At 44.8% G+C, this 14,856-nt stretch overlaps 1 protein-coding gene across 1 annotated transcript in view; it reads right to left on the reverse strand.

Moving 5' to 3' along the window:
* Nucleotides 1–14,547, reverse strand: part of SF3A3 (splicing factor 3a subunit 3) — a 28,488-nt gene extending 13,941 nt beyond the window's left edge. The window contains exons 1-14 of the mRNA XM_079926094.1: nt 14,311–14,547; nt 13,982–14,029; nt 12,626–12,678; nt 12,414–12,519; nt 8,547–8,619; nt 8,079–8,170; nt 6,952–7,034; nt 5,903–6,041; nt 4,557–4,625; nt 4,060–4,127; nt 3,796–3,903; nt 2,587–2,656; nt 457–621; nt 216–362 (exon numbers count right to left, since the gene is read on the reverse strand). Of these exons, the coding sequence (XP_079782220.1) occupies nt 216–362; nt 457–621; nt 2,587–2,656; nt 3,796–3,903; nt 4,060–4,127; nt 4,557–4,625; nt 5,903–6,041; nt 6,952–7,034; nt 8,079–8,170; nt 8,547–8,619; nt 12,414–12,519; nt 12,626–12,678; nt 13,982–14,029; nt 14,311–14,406 (1,317 nt within the window). The 5' untranslated portion in view covers nt 14,407–14,547. The remainder of the gene's footprint in view (nt 1–215; nt 363–456; nt 622–2,586; nt 2,657–3,795; nt 3,904–4,059; nt 4,128–4,556; nt 4,626–5,902; nt 6,042–6,951; nt 7,035–8,078; nt 8,171–8,546; nt 8,620–12,413; nt 12,520–12,625; nt 12,679–13,981; nt 14,030–14,310) is intronic.
* Between the last annotated feature and the right edge of the window lie 309 nt (nt 14,548–14,856).

A 14,856-nucleotide genomic window follows, 5' to 3' on the forward strand; every position in this document is an offset into this window, starting at 1 on the left:
GCAAGAGAAAACAGAAACGAGGTTCAAACAGCAGAGTGGTGGGCTGCCTCCAGAAACCATCTCAGGTACTACCCAAGGCTGGCACTGGTGCCAGAGGCCAAATGCCACATGCTGGACTTTAGATCCACTCCTTCTCTGATTCTCTTAGGCTCTGGGCACTAGTGATCCTCTCAGGCTGCTCCTATCCTCTTCTCTAAAAGACTCATGTTTCATGCTTCAACGTCCAGGAGAAATGGCTCTGAATTCCTTACAGCAAAATGCCGCTGGAAGGCCTTGGGACCTCGGTAGGTGTAGTTTCCACAGATCTCACAGTTATAGTTGATATTCAGGCCATGAAGCTTATACAACCAGTAAGGAATGGGCTAAAAGAAATCAGATAAAAAACAGTATTAGACTAGTGTCTGCATCTGCTTCCAAAATGGGATATGAGGGAAAGATGGTAGTGTTGGGACTGACTTTGCCATCCCAGCCAAGGGGCAGGTTTTTGGGGTTGTAGATGATTTCGTTCTCCTCGTCTTCACTTTCGCTCTCGCTGATCTGCTCTTCCTCCTCCTCCTCTCGCTCTTCTCCGGTTCTTGCCTGCTTGCGCTGTACATTTTCATGAGTGAGATGTCGCTGTTCCTAAGTCAAGCCCATAAATGAAAAGGGAAGTCAAAGAATAGTGCAGGACAAGAAGGGAAATTTCCTATTCTGCTATAACCCTTGCTGACCCCTCACTTCCAAGGATTAGGTTTTCTTCCTTGTCGAACAAAGAGAAAGTCTTGTCTTCAAATCAGAATTCCTCATCAGCAGAGGAATAATTCTCCCCTGATCTTAAAGGAAAAAGTCAAAGGTTTTATAAAGCACTTGCCTAAGTTACTCGTCTGAGCCCACGAACTATCACAGAACAACAGAGAACAGTCTCTTCTCTTCTTTCTCTAAACTATCTCCTGAACTGGTCCTTCCTTCTCCTTCCCACTGTTATCGTCCTCACCAAGATGACAACCTTCTAACTTGCCCTGAGTCTCTCCTCATTCCAGTCCAGCTTCCACGTTGTTCCCAGATTTTTCTGCTCAAAAAAACCAATCTAATGGTACACTTTGCTTAAAGAACTTTTATTGGCTTTCTGCTGCTTAAAGGACAAGGTTCCAATTTCCAACATAACTTTTCAAATTTCTCTGACCACTCCCCCTCCCTTACAAGGCACACCCATATACACTGGTTTCCTCATTATTTCCTTTCATCGTATTTTACCTTCTTGCTTGCTGTTTCCTCTACCTGGAACATTTTTATCTCCCTCTTTCTACTTAGAACACTCAATCTCAAGGTATTACAGCATGTGTCACATTATACTGCAGTTATTTGTAGCCCTCAGCCGCAAAGTGGGCTTTTCGAGGGCAAGAGGCTGTGTCATATTCACTAATGTATCCAAAGATCTAGCATAATGTCTGGAAACCAACAGGTGCCAATACATAACGAGAGCAACATCTAGAAACCATTTTTGGCTGGCAATGGCTGGAATTCCAAAGACAAGAGTGCCACCTCCTGGCAGGGAAAGCAAAATGCTCTCAAAGGAGGGAGAAGTAGTGGGCACACCTGTGTCAGGGGCACAAATCTGCCTCTCAGTCTTCTTCAGAGGACTGGCAACACAGACTGCTGCCCACCCTAGCACAGCGCAGGTTTACTGTGGAGAATATAAGCGCCCCCAGTATCCAATGTCTGGCTAGCCTCCTCTTATCAAAAGCAGTTGTAATAGAAGGAAACAAAAAGATGAATCTTAGTTTTATAAGCTATTACATAAGTGGTCCTCAAACAAGGGCACAATGAAAACGTCCATGGCAACTGACAGAGACACGCAGACAGCTATCTGAGCCAGAGCCACCTGCTCGCTCAAAGCACCATGTGAGCACTTGTAGAGGCAAAGACTCAGAGTGGTTGAAAACTACACAAAGCAGACAACCAGAAAGGCCGGTCCTCCGCAGGACTCCCAGAGACACTGACCACCTTCTCTGGATGAGTGGTGCCCTTTCCTCCACCTTCTCTTCCCTGAAAGAGTCATTTCCTCCCACTTGTCCCTTCTTTCTCTCCGAGATAAGCATCGTGGCCAGGTTAGGCCTTTTTCTACCCGCAACCCCCACTTCAGCTTCTTCTTGAAAGAATATTCAGAAAGGAGCAGCTCACAGCCAGCTCTGTACCGCTAACCTCCCGGCCCTAAGAAGTTTCACACAATCTTGTGAACACGTAAGGAATGCCTTTTCAGAATAAGTCACATCTGAAAAGCTACTCTTATCTGCCTTTTGGGTCACCCCTGGGTATACTCCAGAGCTCAGGCAAAGAATCTGGATACTAAGGGGAGTCTATTCTCTCTGCCTAGCCTCATGGGATTGGGCAACCTTGGGAATATCACCTAACAACAGACACCTAAGAACAGAACAGCACCTCAATAAAGGGCAAAGTACCCTGGGAGAACCCAATTTTCTGTTGAAGTAGTTTGATATGTATCTTTCCTCTTGCAATCCTAAAAAAAAAAAAAATCCTACAAATTCATATTTCTCTTACTTCCCCATCTTGTAGCATTTACAGCCCTCAGCAGAGTCAGTTACTCACCCCAAGAATCTCTACATATTCGTAGATCTGGGCTTCTAGGAAAGCAATGTCTTTGTTCCTCTCAGTGTCTCTGAAAATAAGAAAGAAACTGTATCACTTAAGGGTTCTTTTACCCAATGCCCTGTTCCGTATATCTGGGAACATTTATTCCATGGGTGCATTAAAAATTACAAGCATGTGAGAAATACCACGTTGTGAAAGCAAATGCTCTGTTCAGCTCAGCACTCGCTGATAGAAGTACTGAGGTTATTTCTTAGAATGCATGGAAGCTTCCCCTTTGACCTCATTCTAGAAGGTGAAAGACATATCCAGGTATTTAAATTTCCATGATTATAACATACAAAGGAAATGTGGTACAGAAGAGCAAGCTCTGGAACCAGCAGACTTGGGCCCAAATCCTGACCTTGCTCCTTAGTAACTGTGAGATAACAGACACACTCCATAACTTTTCTAAGTCCTTATCTGCAAAAAATCAGGAAAACTTTTTGGGATTATTTTGAGAATTAGGAAAACCACATATAAGAAACACCCTGTACAGGGCTTCCCTCGTGGCGCAGTGGTTAAGAATCCACCTGTCAACACGGGGACACGGGTTCGAGCCCTGGTTCGGGAAGATCCCACATGCTGCGGAGCAACTAAGCCCGTGCGCCACAACTACTGAGCCTGCGCTCTAGAGCCAGCGAGCCACAACTACTGAGCCCGCAGGCCTAGAGCCCGTGCTCCGCAACAAGAGAAGCCACCGCGATGAGAAGCCTGCGCACTGCAACGAAAAGTAGCCCCCGCTCACGGCAACTAGAGAAAGCCCGCGCGCAGCAACAAAGGCCCAACGCAGCCAAAAATAAATAAAAATAAAATAAACTTATTTAAAAAAAAAAAAACCTGTACAAACTGTCATTAGTAAAAATGTACTTAGAAAAATAGTTTTGAACCTACTTAGTTTCTATAAGCTACAGAGGTAACAAAAGGTACCCAGGGCACAGTTTCAACTTTACAGACATCACCCACTCTCAGTCAGCTGAGTACAGACCGTCTTTGGTTTATAATAACAATGAGAGCACGCTCTGCCATTAGCAGAGAGAAAGAGCTGACTGGCTCTCGATGGGTCAATAGTGGTGATAAAACAGGCTTTAAAATTTCTGTTGTGGTAAGAATTCTGCATGGGAATAAAAACTTTAAAGTGTCAGCAGAGGTGCGGCCCCAGCCACTCACCGCTTGGTGCCCTTTGACTTGGGATTTTTGGCAAACAGAGAGGTGTCGAGTGACTCCAGGGACTTTCCTTTGGTGCTGAATAGCCTCTGGGCTCGCTCTTCTAGGGTCCTAAGGAGACACAAGGGGCAAAGGAATTCAGGACTAGTTTATAGGCCTGCTTATCTTTGCAGTGGGGGGTGACAGAACAAGGGAATCAGAGCCACTTAGAAGATCGTGAAACACCCAGTAAATGAGACAGTTCTGATAGAAAAACCAGCCTCTTACCCGCCACACTTCAGGCCTAAAGCTAAGAGTGCAGATTTCAATCTGTCCAGACCCAGGGAGGCCAACTCCTGTATGAAAGAGACAAGTTACAATTTTATATAAATAGACTTGGAGAAACAACAAATGCTGAAACTTCATCTTTGCAGGCTGGGGTGTGGGTGTTCCTAAAGCTGTGGCAAGACCACACATTCCACAGCCAATCTCCTAGCAGTACGCCCCAACTCTCCAAAGAGGCCTTGGGGGGTTAAGTTCATACATAACCATACTGGTAGTGTTCCATTACCTCCACTACAGCTTAAGATGGTTAGAATTTTTAGTTTATAGTTTTCAAAGAAGTTGGATACACTTTTTATTCTTTTTATCTTTCTACATTCTTTGTAGATGCTTGGACCCAAGAACTGATGTCTTATAAGTTTATCACATTAAAAACAGGAGACTGAGTGATCCCTCTGAGGAGTGAACAGGCAAGACCAGCACAGTGGATAAAGAAAACATACCTCCCAGGAGGAGAATGCAGAGAGGTCAAGATGTGCTCCGGCATGGGTCAGGGCACTGCTTGTCTCTTTCTGGAAAGAACAATATGATGTTTATTAATACCCAGGTTTAGAATGAAGGCAAGGGAGTCATCTAAAGTACAGGCACACCTCAGAGACATTGCAGGTTTAGTTCTAGACCATCACAGTAAAACGAGTATCACAATAAAGCAAGTCACACGACTTTTTTAGCTTCCCAGTGCATATAAAAGCTATGTTTATACTATACTGTAGTCTATTAAGTACACAATAGCATTATGTCTAAAAAAACAATGTGCATGCCTTAGTTAAAAAATACTTTATTGTCGGGGCTTCCCTGGTGGCGCAGTGGTTGAGAGCCCACCTGCCAATGCAGGGGACATGGGTTCGAGCCCTGGTCCGGGAAGATCCCACATGCCACGTAGCAGCTGGGTCGTGCACCACAGCTGCTGAGCCTGTGCTCTGGAGCCTGTGAGCCACAGTGCTGAGCCCACATGCCACAACTGTGGAAGCCCGCGTGCCTGGAGCCTGTGCTCCACAACAAGAGAGGCCACCGCAATAAGAAGCCCGCGCACCACAACGAAGAGTAGCCTCTGCTTGCTGCAGCTAAAGAAAGCCTGCGAGCAGCAATGAAGACCCAGTGCAGCCAAAAATAAAATAAATAAAACAAATAAATTTATTAAAAAAAAAAACTTTATTGCTAAAAAATGCTAACCGCCACCTGAGGCTTCAGTGAGTTTTGGTAGTAACAAAAATCATGGATCACAGACCACCATAACAAAATGAAAAATGGCACTAATAGATTTGCCTGACACAGGGTTGCTGCAAACCCTCCATCTGTAAAAAAATGCACCATCTGAGAAGTGCAAGAAAGCAAAGTGCAGTAAGATGAGGTGTTCGTATCAGGTGCTGGTTGGCCCCTTATACACATGTATGAATGACAACCAAATGCCTACAAGAGCAGAGCAAAAAAAAAAACAGATTGAAAAACTCTCCCAGAGATTTCAGGAAAACTCAAGTCTGTCCCCAGGAATGAAAACATAAAGATTTCTAGCATATAATTATATCAGTTTTTGGTCAGTAGGAACCACAGAGCAGTAATGACATGGTTGGTGAAACTCCTGGGCCCAGCCAATGGCAAGTGGGCCCTGACAAATCTCTTTCAAAGTACACAGAGAAAACCCAGCATACTTGGCAGACAACATCTCATGGCCACAACTGATCTCAAGGGATCAGCACCTCATGCCCTAAAGCAGAGGCTCAAGATTACAGTAAAATAATTAGTTTACGTCCCTGGCATGTCCTCCACCCACACCCCCACTGGAGCTCACCGGCCATCCAGGAAAAGTACCATTCTCCCACTTCTTCTCAAACTCATTCTGAATTTTCCCAAAAAGTTCATTCTGATCTTGGAGAGGTTTCACTCTATCTGTGTAATCCTGAAGGTACTCAAGCAGCATCTCCAGATATCTACAGAGGAGTAAATAACACAGAGACAGCAAGGTTTCTATTTTTGATATACTGTTATGCCCTGTAAAACATACTTACAATTCCAGTGAAACTAGTTTTTTCAAGTAAAAATACTACTTTAAAAAATGAGCTTACAATTGGCTTTCTCCTAATATGTCTTTTTTTTTTTTAAACATTTATTTATTTGGTTGCGTCAGGTCTTAGTTGCGGCAGGCAGTCTCCTTAGTTGTGGCTCGCTGGCTCCTTAGTTGCAGCTGGCAGGCTCCTTAGTTGCGGCATGCGTGTGGGATCTAGTTCCCGGATCAGGGATCGAACCCGGGCCCCCTGCTTTGGGAGCATGGAGTCTTAACCACTGCACCACCAGGGAAATCCCTCTCCTAATATGTCATCTTGATTCTGACCTTTCCTATCTTCTTTCATCCTCATGAAACAATTCCAAATACTAAAGTCTTAACTCACATTAAAAGATTTTAGGTAAAAAGAAAATGGGAAAAAGAGAGGAAGGTAGAGTACAGATTACTACCCAGGGGAATAACAACACAAACAAAACTTAAATCTATACATCAGACCCAGGCACTTAACTTCAATCACAATCTGAGAAAGTCTAATTTTTTCCCATTCAACTCCAAAGACACAGAGCCACCTGGATGGGAGACTTCCTTCTACAATGAGACAACATTAAGAACAGTATGGGTCTAAGATCGCGGACGTGCCCATAGACACACATTCTTCCAGAGCCAGAGTATTATGGTTTTGAAACCATGTCATTCAAAATTCCTATCCTCCAATAAACCTGGAAGTCATTCATATATGCCTTTCATGCAACAAAATTCAAAACTGCCCTCAAACCTTCTCATTAAACAATCTTCTAGTTAAATCCAGTAGAGGCCTAGAAACTAGTAATGGCTACCTCTTATACTCTGCATTCTTCCTTTCTTTAGGAATGTCAAACAACTGGTCGAAGATTGACAGGTAAGTGATATAATCCAGCTTCTGGAAAGAGAAAAGAAATGACAAGAGATTCAGTTAGGTGTTTGCACCAAGTTGCAATATAATCTCCAATAAATGAGATTAACAAGGCCCAGCTCACTTTAGTCTTTCCCCCCCCAATATTTAATTCCCGCACTGAGTGTTAATTCCACTGGACTGAGCAGAATATGATACACAATTAACTCTGTGAAATAAAGATCAAGTCAATAAACCATAAGCTAAAAGAAACATCTGTTGAACATTAGCATTGGGTTGGCCAAAAAGTTCATTCAGTTAGTGAATATGTTTTTCAATAAAGTTCTTCGTGAAAATGAAAAATGTCTTTTATATTTACTTAAAACCAAATGAACTTTTTGGCCTACCCAATATATACAGGGCACCTGTTTAAAGACTGACACCCACTACATCCTAAAATAAGGTCCCAGAAGGTGCCATTTGTTCCCTCATTCAATCACTTACTGAATACCTTTGGACCAAGTACATGGATACAGATGAGAACAAGACAGATGCAGGACTGTACTCAAGGAGCTTAAAGTTTAGTCACAACTTTTGAGACATGTCCTCACAACCCCAAGAGAAATTTCATCATGTATTTCCTTGTGGCCCTGAGACTGTCACATTAAACCTCAGCTCTTATGGTAAGTTATTTTCTAATACCTTTTTAAAGCTATTAAATAGCCCTCCTGGCAGAGATTATGTTTTTGTATCTTTCATGTACCTACTACTCTGTGTGCCTAACACAGAAGCTTGATGTGTACTTGTGAGTTTAAAATTTTTTTTTATTTTTACAAAAGCAAAATAAGCTTGTTGTATTAATAAAACAAAATTTATTGACAAGTAAAATATGCTTATTGTATTGACTGTAGAAACCTGACTTTCACTTTGAAAAGTGTTTCATTCCAAGAAAGCACATCACCTCTTTAATACTAACATAACGGTTCCAGAACACAAGGAAGACACTCTAATAGTTTCAGGTCTAGTAGCCCCAGCCCAGTGTCCTGACTCACCCCTAGAATCAGAGCCACCCTCCCCTCTCCTGGGTCTTACCTCAGAGGCCTTCAGGTTAATGTATTTGAGGTAACAGTCATGGAGATCAAGGTAACGACCATATCCCTCTTCATCTGTGAACTCCACCAAATCTGAAGGAATCAGACGTCAAGATTCAGATACTAAAGACCACTTTCTTGGACTTGGCTTTTCAAGTGGACTGCACTGTTTCATGATGCAGCCCTTCACCCAAATATCCTCCCTCTAGTCACAAAGTGAACAGACCTCGCTTTTCCAGGCGAGTGAATTTAAGCTGGGCTAGCACAAAATGACTATTTTGTCCAAGGCCGATTCAGGATGACAATCTAGTCCAGACTCTTCTCTCGTCTAGCAAAGAGGAAATCAGTAAGGGAACCTGGCTATAAATTTCTCTGGGGCCATTTTCTAGGGCTCTGAGGGCAAATCTGAACTCTGGTCATTAACCTGTACTTCTGCTACTGCTGGATAGAAACATTAAACGCTACTTACTTTGTGCCTCTTCACTTGGATTCTCTCGAGCCTTCAGGAGCTCCTCAAATTCCACTGACATTGGCACACAGATCTGATGGGAAAAAGAGGAGAAGCTCAGGTGGCTTTTTCAGCGTAGAAGCTGCAATATCACAGAATGGACTATATAGAAAGTTGGATTTCTAACACTATATTTGGCCTGATTTTTCATTAGGAGCTTTCTTCTGTTTTCTAATTACCTTGCTTTTTCCTTTTCCTTTTTGCATTGTTTAACTAAAAATTGCTGAAATAACACATGCTCACAAAAACTCAAATAACACAAAAAGACAAAATGAAAAAAAAATCAAGGTTCAGGGCTTCCCTGGTGGCGCAGTGGTTAGGAATCCACCTGCCAATGCAAGAGACATGGGTTCGAGCCCTGGTCCGGGAAGATCCCACATGCTATGGAACAACTAAGCCTGTGCGCCACAACTACTGAGCCTGCGCTCTAGAGCCCGTGTGCCACAACTACTGAGTCCATACGCCACAACTTACTGAAGCCTGCGCACCTAGAGCCCAAGCTCCCAACAAGAGAAGCCACCACAATGAGAAGCCTGCACATCACAACAAAGAGTAGCCCCCGCTCGCCGCAACCAGAGTAAAGCCCACGTGCAGCAATGAAGACCCAAAGCAGCCAAAAATAAAATAAAATAAGTAAATTTATATGTATATTAAAAAAAATCAAGGTTCCCTTGGACTTCCCTGGTGGCATAGTGGATAAGACTCCGTGCTCCCAATGCAGGGGGCCTGGGTTCAATCCCTGGTCAGGGAACTAGATCCCACATGTGTGCCGCAACTAAGAGTTCGCATGCCTCAACTAAGGAGTCTGTGTGTCGCAACTAAGGAGCCCACATGACGCAACTAAGACACCTGGTGCAACCAAATAAATAAATATTAAAAAAGAAAAGGTTCCCCTTTAATAATTCTCCTGGGAATAGCTAACCACTGTCAACAGACCTTTTTCATTTTTTAAATTTTTTATAAATTTATTCATTTATTTAATTTTTGGCTGCATTTGGTCTTTGCTGCTGCATGTGGGTTTTCTCTAGCCGCTGAGAGCGGGGGCTACTGTGTTGCGGTGTGCGGGCTTCTCATTGCGGTGGCTTCTCTTGTTGCAGAGCACAGGCTCTAGGCGCATGGGCTTCAGTAGTTGTGGCACACGGGCTTCAGTAGTTGTGGCTCACAGGCTTCAGCAGTTGTGGCTCACGGGCTCTAGAGTGCACGCTCGGTAGTTGTGGCGCAGAGGCTTAGCTGCTCCGTGGCATGTGGGATCTCCCCGGATCAGGGCTCGAACCCGTGTCCCCTGCATTGGCAAGTGGTTCTTAACCACTGCGGCACCAGGGAAACCCAACAGACTTTTAAATGTCAGCCATTCCCAAACTCTGCTGCACATTAGAATCACCTGGGAGAGTGCTAAAAAATCCTAATGCACTTGATACCAAATTTAATCAGAAGTGGTGGGGAGGGCTTCCCTGGTGGCGCAGCGGTTGAGAGTCCGCCTGCCGATGCAGGGGACACGGGTTCGTGCCCCGGTTCGGGAAGATCCCACATGCCACAGAGCGGCTGGGCCCGTGAGCCATGGCCGCTGAGCCTGCGCGTCCGGAGCCTGTGCTCCACAACGGGAGAGGCCCGCGTACCGCAAAAAAAAAAAAAAAGAAGTGGTGGGGAGGTATCAGTACTTTTTAAACACTTCCAGACTCAAATGCACAGCAAAATTTGGAAACCACTGCTCTAGGTATTTAAATATATATATTTGTGCAAGTACATACAGGCAAGTGCAAGATTATTATTTTGTTTCTTACGTAATTAGACTTATTTTTTTTTCCCTCAGTATATCTTAGGCATTCTTCCAATCATTTATTTAACCGTTTATTCCTCATCACCTTTCTGTCTGGGCTGGGATAAGGTTAACACACCAGAATGGTACTTGTGCCTTCTCTCCCGGTTACCAAAAGACTTAATACTCTACCTTCCAAAGGGGATGAGGAGACATAGGTAGGTGTGTGAGTCCATTCATGTACCTCCACTTAACTTCAATAAATAGCCTCTACTGTCCGGTATTTTCAGTCTCTTCATTTTTCCATCTGCTCCTTGAAGTATGTATGCCTTCCCTATTTTCCTTGTGATCCTCCTGCTTCTCCTCTCCTTTTTTCTGCCAGTCTTTCAAATGCATACTAAACACTCCACACCACTGTAACCTCATTATCTATTTGTGCCTCTGTGACCAGATTGCCACTCCCACTTTTTCAACAGAGTAGCAACCCTGGCAGTTACCAATCAACAACAGCTGAGGGGCTTCCCTGGTGGTGCAGTGGTTAAGAATCCGCCTGCCAATGCAGGGGACACGGGTTCGAGCCCTGGTCTGGGAAGATCCCACATGCCGCGGAGCGGCTAAGCCCGTGAGCCACAACTACTGTCTAGAGCCCACGTGCCACAACGACTGGGGCCCGCGCACCTAGAGCTCATGCTCTGCAGCAAGAGAGGCCACCCCAATGAGAGGCCGGCACACCGCAAGGAGGAGTAGCCCCCACTCGCCGCAGCTAGAGAGACCCCACGCACAGCAAAGAAGACCCAACACAGCCAAAAATAAATAAATAAAAATAAATTTAAAAGACCTATGCAGTAAAAAAACAAATAAACAAACAAACAAACAAAAACAACAGCTGATCCCAGTAACTTCCTTTGTGAAACTCGTTGGCTGAGATTCAGTAAGACATTACCTGGAGCTGCCATTTGACCTGTGATGGATGGCTTCCCAGGCTCCTTTTCAGTTAAGTACCTTATTAAGAGTGTGCCCCAAGGCACACAGAAGCGGACAGTCTCCCTTCACACTGTCTCTCCCTCCCAGAACTCTATGATCCATGGCTTCAACCATCAAGTACATGTGGTAATTCTCAAGCCCCAGTCACCTAATTTCAACTGCTCATGGGACACTTCTACCTACATATAATATCACCTGAATATCTACATACATAAAAATTCATTTCCACTACAAGTGGCTTACCTCTTTCTTCCTTATTTCTATCAAGGGAACAACTTTTTAGTTACACAGTCATAAAAGCTCAGAGTAATCACTGACCTATCTCTCTCCACTTCTCCTACAGACATGCCTCGCTCCCCCTTCCCCCAGAATTCCTTTGGTCAGCTGTGTATGATGCTTAATGGATTCTTCAATAACTGAGATGGAATCCCTGCTCCTTATCATTTTACAATATAGTGGGGCAGACGTTCATTGTCATAAAATATGACAGAATCATAAAGATAGGAAACATTAATTGGGGGAGTAAAGTAGACTAGGAAGGAATTTTCATGAAAGAGTAGGCCTCTGGACTGAATCATGAAGGTGTAATGATCACTGGAAGCGAGTAAAGCCTTTCTGTGTTAGTTGGATCCTCTAGGTAGCAGATTTTAAGACAGAGTTAGGAGCGCAAGTGGTTTATTGGGTGGGTATTATCCATTAAAGATAAAAAGGAGAGAGGAGGATTGGGCAGGGAGAGCCCAGACCATGATGAAGATAGGACAAAATCTGGACCAACCCAATGAGGAACTCTGGAGCAAAGATTACTCACTAGAAGAGTCTCACAATGGGCAGAAATAACCAGGCCACGGTACCCACACTGTGCTCAGTCACTGGTTGGGGGCTGCCCAGGAAGAGAATGGCCTTAGCTTAAAGCTGAGGGAGATCCTGAAAGCACTGGAGTTGCAGGATGTCACCTAACTTCGCTGCTTGCAGCTAACTGGCGAGTTCTTTTTTGAAGGGACACCTGAGTGGCAACCTCCACTTTCCTTACACCTTTCCTTTGTATGCTTTTTGGACAGGTTTGGAGAAAATACTTTCTGAGGTCATACCTCATTTGGGTGCTTCCGGTGGAATTCCTTTATTTGTTTGAGTCTATTATAGAATTCAGCAAATTCATTGGGTCCTGAAATGGCATTGAGCTCCTCCTTTCGTAACCTGCAATTTCAGAAAAAAAACCAGAGAACACGGAACACAAACTTAGTCCTTTAACCATGGCTCCTCAAAAGCAATAATTCCTGGATTGGCTGTGACTGTCACTTACCCATCCTTATCATCATATAAATCCCTCAGGTTCCCACTGACTTCCATATACCTCTGAAAGGCAAACACAAACCCATCAGGATGAAGCAATCTGTACAACTTAGACCCAAGCAACCAACAAAGGCTCTCTTGTCAAAGCCCAGGGAAACCTCAAGAGATATGGTGTTAAAAGTTCTTGTTCTTTCTGGTACCTTTAACAGACAGCACTGGTTCCTAGTTACTTTTTAAAACAGGTCATTTTGAAGATTAAGTGATGTGATTTGAGGGGTGGCAGAAAGTTCCTATATTTAACTTTCCCTAGAAGTGTCATAAAAGAGAGCCATTGTCACCCTTTGGTAAACAGCAGTTCCCACCTAAGACACTCAAAGATAAAAGGGCGGTCCAAGATGATTTTCACTACTTCAAAAGGCTTGACTGAGGAGTACACAGACTAAATAAAACATCACACAGTTTCTTTTGGATTCGAACTCAGGATGGTATGAGTACGTAGTCCCTTCTCCAAAACTTTTGGGACCAGATTTGTTTCAGAATTTGGAATTTTTAAGTTCAGGAAGGTACTGCATGCAATATTCCTAGTGGAATCTGGAACACATGTTAATAGTTCTGCAGTGAAACTTACACATTACTTATTAAATGTGATAAAGACCATAAAAAGCCTCCCATCTGTTCAGATCAAGTCAGATTTTTGCCACTAAACAATTACCAGAACAAACAAATAAAAAATCTTTTGTTTTCAGAGCATTTCAGATTTGAGAATTTAGATAAGGGATTAGGGGCTTGTAATATTAATTATCTCCCCCAAATTAGAAACTCTGTGATTAGGTCTTTTATTCTTTTCTAAACAGATTTCAAACATGCAAGAGTAGAGAGCATGGTATAACGAACCTCCATTTACCTACCACTTAGCTTTAACATAAAAACGTATCAGTATGTTGACTTTAATTACTTTTCTAAAAGTAAGAAATTGAACTATTACTAGGAAAATGCAGTGTGGTAGGCAAAAAGTACTTCAAATGCTTCAATACAGTGTTCTGGGAGGAAAACAGTAATACACAGCATTCTCTTTTGGGGAGAAGGGAGAGTACCTTCTAAGCCCGAATGGTTGACTCCTGGTAACTACTCATTGCACGTCCATGGGATACAGAATGCTCTAAGGGGCATCTTTCCAAGTAATTAAGAATGAATAAGAGTTCCCCATTCACAGAAGCGAGCAAGGGTGGTTAAGCACCCTTTGGCAGGCATACGAACCCTCGACTGGCCAACCCGGTTACCTTCGTCCAGGGCTCCAGGTGACCCCCCCCGCCCCCTTCTTCCAGCCCATCGCGACCCAAAGAGAAGTGGACAGCGGGGCACTCACATCTTGCATGGCCCGTGTGCGGTGGTCAGAATTGATCTGGTCCCGGAGCTGAAGAAAGGCAAACGGTGACACAAGACACCGTTAGTCGGAGTTCTGGAGTTGGAAAGGCCGCCCAAGGGCGGAGCTTATCCGCTCAGGTCTTAGTGGCCCAAGCAGAGAGGCCTCTGGGCGCTGGGCCCGGGGGAAGGTTGCCTAGGCCAGAGCTCGGGTAGGGAGCCCCGGGAAGGGGCGGGCGCGGGGCAGGTCTGAGGACCGAAGAAAACTCTCAGAGGTTGAACCCGGGCATGGGGCCCAGCCTCAGGGGTAGCCCCTGCCCAGGCCCCACTCACCGTGGACTTCTTAGTGAGCATCTCTTTAGCCATGACGTCCATGAGCCGTTCCTTCTCCTCGTGATAGCGCCGCTGCTGCTCCAGAATTGTCTCCATCTTCCTTCCTCCGCCGCCGCCTCAAATCAAGCTAGAACACCGACACTGCCGGAAACAACTCCCGCTGCCTTGCGCGCCCGCGTCCCTAAGCGGCGCGTCCGGCGTCACCTAAGTTCCGCGGCTGCCGGAAGTTCTTCGGGGACTCGAGGAAAAGTGAGCACCGCAGGAGACCCAGTCAGTGCGATGGAGACGGCTGCAGTGCCCCTGCTGGCCGGGGGTGTGTGGCGCTATGCCGAACGATTTACAGGTGCCTCTAGGGGGCATACAGAAATCCACCAGCCTGGCGGTAAGGAATCTGACCTGGCTTCCTCGGCCGCGTGGCCGGGCGGGTAGGGACCTGGACTGAGTAGTTGAAGAGCATGGATGAGAGCTGGGGAACCGGAACTTGTGTCTCCGGCTCTCAGTGTGACCTGTGACAACGTTTTTTCCTTCTCGGGACATCGGTGTCCT

The sequence above is a fragment of the Stenella coeruleoalba genome (genome assembly GCF_951394435.1).
Source record: "Stenella coeruleoalba genome assembly, chromosome: 1".
NCBI lineage: Eukaryota > Metazoa > Chordata > Mammalia > Artiodactyla > Delphinidae > Stenella > Stenella coeruleoalba.